Source organism: Coturnix japonica, chromosome 2 (assembly GCF_054131305.1).
Source record: "Coturnix japonica strain WE chromosome 2, WE-NBRP24, whole genome shotgun sequence".
Lineage (NCBI taxonomy): Eukaryota > Metazoa > Chordata > Aves > Galliformes > Phasianidae > Coturnix > Coturnix japonica.
This window is the reverse complement of record NC_140664.1, coordinates 94747529-94754876: the sequence shown is the minus strand read 5'-3', so window position 1 is coordinate 94754876 and position 7348 is coordinate 94747529. Positions and strand designations below refer to the sequence as shown.

General features: G+C 50.5%; 1 protein-coding gene across 2 annotated transcripts; it reads left to right on the top strand.

The window, feature by feature from the left end:
- The first annotated feature begins 376 nt into the window (after window positions 1-376).
- Window positions 377-6657, top strand: IRX2 (iroquois homeobox 2). 2 transcript variants are annotated; one of them, XM_015854287.3, is made up of 5 exons: window positions 377-1462; window positions 3152-3557; window positions 3828-4568; window positions 5283-5350; window positions 6057-6657. In XM_015854287.3, exons 1-4 carry the CDS (start codon window positions 1220-1222, stop codon window positions 5324-5326), a joined length of 1434 nt encoding a protein of 477 aa, XP_015709773.2. In that variant the 5' UTR covers window positions 377-1219; the 3' UTR covers window positions 5327-5350; window positions 6057-6657. The 2 variants fall into 2 exon arrangements, with proteins under 2 accessions (XP_015709773.2, XP_085394225.1); XM_085538099.1 differs by lacking the exon at window positions 377-1462 and adding an exon at window positions 1493-1763.
- Window positions 6658-7348: the final 691 nt, after the last annotated feature.

The window sequence follows — 7348 nt, the reverse complement described above, 5'->3', positions numbered from 1 at the left end:
CCAGGCCTCTCCCCCGCGCACAGCACCAGGAAGGACAGAAATGAAAGAAAGCTGAGCATTTTTTTCCCCCCCATCGTGTGCAAACGCGCTCCACGCCTCGCTCCTGCCTGTTCGTGGCAACTTATACAACTGTAGAGCTCTGCTGCCAGGAACAACGCGCGATCACGGATGTGGCGATCTGAGCTCTCCTCTCCTGCCATATAGGGCAGCACTTTTACCCAGCGCTCTCCCCTCGTGCTCCGTCGAGCCTGGCTCTGTGCACCCACACGCTTGCAAATGCACACAGGATCCGTGCGTGCGCGCGGCTCTCCAGCTCGTTCGTGTGTGAAGGGACTTGTGCGTCTGTCATACATATAACTGGGGTTTTTTTTGTCCTTAGCGTGGATGCAAAACGCGCGTGAAGGAGAGTCCGGCGAGAAGCGGTGCGGGCGCTGAGCTCCGGCCGTCTGCCGGCGCCCGGGAGCCGCCTCGCAGTACAAAGCGGCGCTCGCTGCCTGCTGCTGCCTCCCGGCCGCGGGAGGAGACGGGGCCGGAGCGGGAGGGGGCGGGTCCGCCGAGCTATGCAGATGAGAGGCTCTGACGGACAGCTCTGCTTTCCAATGTCCCTCAGAAACTCGAGTGCTCCTTCCCTCAACTCTTCACTTCAGACTCTATACTTCCCCCAAAATTCAGGCTCGCAGGCGCTGGGGGAGCTGGCTGGCTGGCTGGGAGAACTCCATATGCAGCAGCAGCCACTTTTCTGATTTCGGGGACTCGCTTCTCTCTCTCTCTCTCTCCCTTTCTGCTCCTCTCCCTTTCTCTCTCTCTCTATTAACCCTCTCCTCGTCCGTCCCTCCCAATGTCCTTCCCCTCCCTGTTGGATTTTTGACCGCTCGATTTATTTTCCCTTTTATTTTGGGGAGGGGGTTGGGGGGAGGCGGGGGGGGGGGGGGGTGGTTGTTCTTTTATTCTTTTTTTTTTTTTTTCCTCCTGTTTGTTTTTATTCTGAGCGGGTGCGCATGGGGGGGAGCATATAACAATTCCGATTCTCTACATAACTGCACAGAGCCAACTGGGGCGAGAGAGAGAGAGAGAGAGAAAGAGGAGGGAGGGAGGGAGGGAGGGAGAGAGAGGGAGGGCGGGAGAGAGGGAGAGCACGAAAGCAGCGCCGGGAGCAGCGGCAGCAGCAGGGCCGGTCACCCTCGCCCCCTCCCTGCTCCTGTGCTCGCCAGCGCAAGCCATGTCCTATCCTCAGGGTTACCTCTACCAACCCCCCGGCTCGCTGGCTCTGTACTCCTGCCCGGCATACGGGGCGTCGGCGCTGGCGGCCCCCAGGAGCGAGGAGCTGGCCAGGTCTTCGTCGGGCTCGGCGTTCAGCCCTTATCCGGGATCGGCAGCTTTCACCGCCCAGGCGGCGGCCACAGGCTTCACCAGCCCGCTCCAGTACTCCACAGACCCCGCCACGGGATTCCCCTCCTACATGGTAACTACCGAAGAGAAACCCTCTCCTTCTTCATTAGCATCCGCATTCTCATCCTCCTCATCATCTTCAGCCTCTCTCCTCACACACTCACCATCACTCCCCGACGCGGCCGCCCGGAGGCCCCGCACCGCCGCCGCCTCCGCTCCGCCAGCGCCGCCCCGCAGCCCGCTCTCGCCCGGGGCCGCCGGAGCCGCGCGGAGCGGAGAGGGGCCGGGGCCGCCTCCCTTTGCGCCGCGGTTGAGCGTGGGGCCGGCGGGGGCCTGGGAACGGGGCTCGCGGAGCCACGCAGTCGGATCTCTCGGTCAGTCGGGCTCTGGGCTTCCATTCCCCCCGCTCCTCCCCGCTTTCGCTCTCTCTCTCTTTCTTTTTCTTTCTTTCTTTTTAGTTCCCTATTTTTTCCCTGTGGTAGGATACAGGAGGGTTTATTTTCTGTTTTCTTTCCTTCCTTCCCCCTACTCCCCCCCCTCCCCCTTTTCTTTATTTTTCCCTCTCCCTCTTTTTAAGTAGGTGTTTCGAGGCGCTGTGGGCTTTATCCCCGTGTGGTTTGATTTACTTTCAGAGTGTTTTGTGCTAATGGTTTAACTGGATTTTCGGAATGAAAAGGAGCATCTGTTTGCGATCTGGGAGCTCCGCTTAAGCCCAAGATGGTTGTGGTGGCCGCAGTTTCGGATTTCACTTTCTTCTTATTAGTTAAAAGGAGCGTTTGCGATCGCGTGCGTTATGCGCATAAACTATACAAATAAAACTGTAAACTACGTCCATTAGTTGCACGGCTAGATTAGCTGCACGGCTAGATGGCCATAGAGTTTTATAAACACACAGAGAGGGTCGGGCGCGGAGCTCTCCCGCACACACAAAGCCCCGCACCCGGAATCTCAGCCCGGAACCGCTTCGGCGATGAGAGGAGGGGGTGGCAGCGGGGTAGCCCCACTCTTTCTGATCGCGAAACGTGGGGGCATTGCTGTCGTGCTCCGTTCGGGGCTGTGAGAGAGAGCTGAGGGACCGCGTTTGCTTTTCCCGTCGTCTGGAAGTTGCAACGGGTTGGGATCTGCGCGGTAGATCGGGTGCTGCTCTGCCCGCGGGTCGCCGTTCGGCGGGGTTCGGGGGTAAGAGGGAAGTTAACGAGTTCCTCCGCGATATCTTTAACTTTTCTCGCATTATGCAGCCTTAAATAAGCGCAATTTGAACGTAAAAGGGCGAATTAAAATGCTAATTACATCGCATTTGAACAATTCGAAACGGTGCATATCTTCTGATTTGCAAATTGGATTTGCAATGCATTAGTGCAGTGAATTGCTAAGTGGCGGCTTTGTTGTATTTTCTATAGCAAAAAAAGGAAACATCTTTTGAACCTTTGAGAGAAATGTAGATATCAAGACGTTACCTGTAGGGCCTTTAAAATGTCTGCGCGGTTCAAACCCGAAATTGGGAAATATTCAATCACCAAGAACTGAAATTAATCAGAAAGATTAAATCATCGCCGATTTTAAGCGCGTGTGGTGGAGGAGGAAGGGGGGTGGGAGGGTGTCCCATCTTAACGCCTTTGGGTGCCGCTTTAACCCTCATAGAATATGGATGCAAGACACCGTCCCGGGGAAATACAAACATAACCGCCGATCTCGCCTTGACAACTCCCTAATGGCTCTCAGCAGTAACAAATTGCCATCCCCACCGTTTTGTTCTGTCCAGGGCTCTCCTTACGACGCCCATACGACGGGGATGACCGGGGCCATCAGCTACCACCCGTACGGCAGCCCAGCCTACCCCTACCAGCTCAACGACCCCGCGTACAGGAAGAATGCCACCCGCGACGCCACGGCCACGCTGAAGGCCTGGCTGCAGGAGCACCGCAAGAACCCCTACCCCACCAAGGGCGAGAAAATCATGTTGGCCATCATCACCAAGATGACCCTCACCCAGGTCTCCACCTGGTTCGCCAACGCCCGCCGCCGCCTCAAGAAGGAGAACAAGATGACGTGGGCCCCGAGGAACAAGAGTGAGGACGAGGACGATGACGATGGCGATGGGGCGAGGAGTAAGGAAGAGAGCCCTGACAAGATACCCGAGAGCAACGAGACCTCCGCCGAGGACGAAGGTGGGCGCGGGGAGAGAGAGGGCGCCCCGAGGGCGAAGGACTGGCCCCGGGAGCGGGCGGCGGGGTCCCTTAAGAGAGTTCCGTCCCGTCCCGTTGCCACGGGCTGACGGTGCCGGGGAGGGCCGGGGGCGGGCGGGGGGCGCCGGCCCGGGGGGAAGGGTGACCCTGCATAGGAAGGTGGTGACATGGCGAGGCTGCCCCCCCCCCCCCCCCCCCCAAACCTCCCCTCCCCTCCCGACTGTGCCTCATTCTGTGCCCCCGACCCCGCAGGGATCAGCTTGCAAGTGGACTCGCTGACGGACCACTCGTGCTCCGCCGAGTCGGACGGCGAGAAGCTGCCGTGCCGGGCAGGCGACCCCCTGTGCGAGTCGGGTTCGGAATGCAAGGACAAGTACGAGGACATCGAAGAGGAAGAGGAGGACGAAGACGATGACGAGGAGGACATCGAGGAGGACGACGGCGGCGGCGGGGAGCGCGACCCGCCGGCCAAGCCAGCCACCTCCTCGCCTCTGGCCGCCGTGGAGGCCCCTCTGCTCGGCCACCCGCACGCCGACGCCGCCCGCAGCGCCAGCAAGGCGGCGCTGAGCGGCCGCGCCTCCCCCGGGCCCCCGACACCGGCCAGCAAACCCAAGCTCTGGTCGCTGGCCGAAATCGCCACCTCGGACCTCAAGAGCCAAAACTTGGGCCAAGGCTGCCCGCCGGCGGCGTTGGCCTCGGCCACCCCTGCCTCCGCCCCGCACAGCGCTGCCTACTCGCCCTCCTCCCTCCTGGGGAGGCATATTTATTACACCTCACCTTTTTATAGCAATTACACAAACTATGGGAACTTTAACGCTCTCCAGAGCCAGGGGATCCTGAGATACAACTCGGCGGCAGTGGCTTCAAACGAGGGACTCAGTCAGACTGTCCTAAATGCCAGCTCTGTCCATAAGCAGAGCAGTGACTCTTTGAAAACGATCACTAACCAGCTAGAACAACATTACAGGCCCTCTAGTTATGACTCTAAGAAAGGTAGGTGCCTTCTTTTTACTGCTTTCCACCTTCTGCTCCCTTGACCTCCCCCTCCCCACCCACTGTAAATTACCCATACGCTGTGAATACTTTGGACAAAACACTACGCGCGGTCAACGCTGCCACCGGCCGAGAGCTGAAGATGGGCAGCAGTGTAATCCGGGGATTAAAATTGCATGTCCCCGGCACACTGGTACCTGCGATGTAAATGACAACTTTTAGATCACTCCTGCATGCTGCAGACACAGTTTTTCATGCTAATTTAAAAAGGAAAACCGAATACAAAGATATCCAGAGAGCAAGGGTGTCGTTAAGTTTATTATTATTATTGTTGTTGTTGTTATTACTATCGACAGACTGGTTTTGTTCTCTTTGTTGCCAGTATTCTCACGGTTTCTGCAGCTTTAGGTTCAGGTAATTGCTAACCTTAGACATAACATTTTGTGGAGCGTGACATTTTTATGGCTCTTCTTTTTAATTATTATTAATATTTTTTGTAAAAAGATTTATGCTAATATAACCGTCAGCTTATTCTAATGCATTTATACATGTATATGTATAATATTCGAGACAAGGGCAGAGATGGAATATGGCCCAGTCTTTTAGATGTCTCAGCTCTGACTTCTGTGTGAGCGAGCACTGGGCTGTGCGTGCGGTGTATAATCTGGTTAGCTGGCTGTGTCCTGTGACTAACTGACGGTTATATTTTGACAGATCCCACTGAAGTCTGCACAGTAGGAGTACAACCATACCTATAGAAGTACAATCACGCAGCAATGCAAGTAAGTGAGAACGTTTTCTATTACGCTGATCATTTGGCACCAGGTCTAAGACAGTGCGCAGATCGAGACTTGCTTAGTGTTAATTTCTTGCTTCATTACATGAGGCTCTGATTACAGAGTAAGACACTCTTTTCTGCTATTCTTAAGCCTCTCATTACAGCTGTTCTTTCTCGTGTTTGTCTTCATTTTAAAGTCAGGTTAGACTTCCTTCACCTCGCGTACTCTTTGCTTGTGTGAGGCAAACCTGTAAGGACTATTTAAATGCTAAGGAAAAGCGAGCTTGAAAGAATATTTTTGAAGGTATTGTTGTTCAGAAACAAAGTTCTTGTGCTCACGTGGCAGTGCTGCAATGGCACATTTTAAGCAAGGTTTCACACAGCGATCGTGTATTTGAAATGAGAAGGGACGATTATCAGAGATCCACATGCATTTCAGTAGGGTGTGCTGTCTGTGTCTTGCTCCTTGCTTGGCTATCAGTGCCACTCTTAATACTCCCATTACCTGGGGCTAAATGAAAACAAATATCACCTTGTAGATACTTTTTCTTTCTTTTTCCTTTTCTTTTCTTTTTCTTTTCTTTTTTTTTTTTCCCTTTGCTTTTTTAAGTAAGAGTTTTGTTTTACTTCTAGTATTTTTTTCGAGTTTAATGGCGTTAGTGTGCAATTGAAGGATTTTTGGATGATCTGGTTTTTTCCTTGGTCCACAGGTAGGTGTCACAATTGCTTTGAAAAAAAGTCAGCAAGCCATCATCTCTCCCTGAGCTAATATATATAACAAATCTCTAAATCCGGATCACATCTTGTGCCACTGTATAAAAGAAGACCACAGAGCACTATTAAATCTTCAGACTCTAATTATTAAACCAGAATTTTGTTGGACATAATGTGAGTTTGCTGGTATAGTATAGTTTCCCCAATGTACGTGTGACTTTTGAAAACAGATCTGTTTTTTCTCAGGATATCTCAAATCGATCACTTCATTGCCACGGTATATATTCGATAGGTGTGATAGGATTTATTGTAAAATTTATTTGTAAAAGATGTATACAGTAGAGATAATAAAGATGTGATTGGAGAACTTGAGTCCTTACAAAGTGGAAACAAATTTGATATTTATTTTTGTAACAATATAAAGCTTCTAGTAATTTATGCAAGTTGTATTGCAATGGAATCTGAACTTTTTGTAAATAAATTTTGCCTGGTTTTTATTTGAAACGTTGATGGTTATACAATCTTTGGTTGTTTAACGAGAATTCTTTACTAATTTATATCTCTAATTGTAAATAAAAACAGACTAGTCTGCAACAATATGGTGTTTTTCCTTCATTTTCCCCAAAGTAGTAATCTATTATCCAGAAAATGACGAAAGTTGTAATTTCACTAGTGCAGCTTAGACCATAAAATGAGTAAGCAATTTAAATATGTTGCAAAGATATGCCCTGCATAAATTAATTCATTCTGGGTCGTTCTGTTGTACTGAAGCTTTAAATGCGCACATGTGTGCAAATACGTATTTGTATACACACATTCAAATGCATAGAGAGAGCAGTGTGAATACATGCATGTTTCTTATAAACTATTTATGTTCGACGTGAGGTAGCTCTTTATTAGGGTTAATGTCTTTGCATCCAACATTTCTAGGGAAAACAAAAAGGAATTATAATCAACTGCAGTTTATTTCTATTTTCTTTGTTTCTGCTTCTGGCTAAAATGTGCAAGCACAGAAGCACAAAGATAAAAAGTCTGATTCCTGTTTTTAATGTTTTTTCCTTTTTTCCTTATATCTTTGATAGTCATAGAAGAAACCCACCTCGATTGAGCTCATAAAATCAGCTAACTAATCATTTTAATTTTCAGTAAAATAATGGGAATCCTCATATAATATAATTTCAGGGAAAAAAAAAAAAACGAACAATCATTTATTTTCCCCAAAAGATAAATTGAGTGAATATAGCTTACGGTTATAAAACAAGAATAATAGCTTCTTAGATTGCCCTTT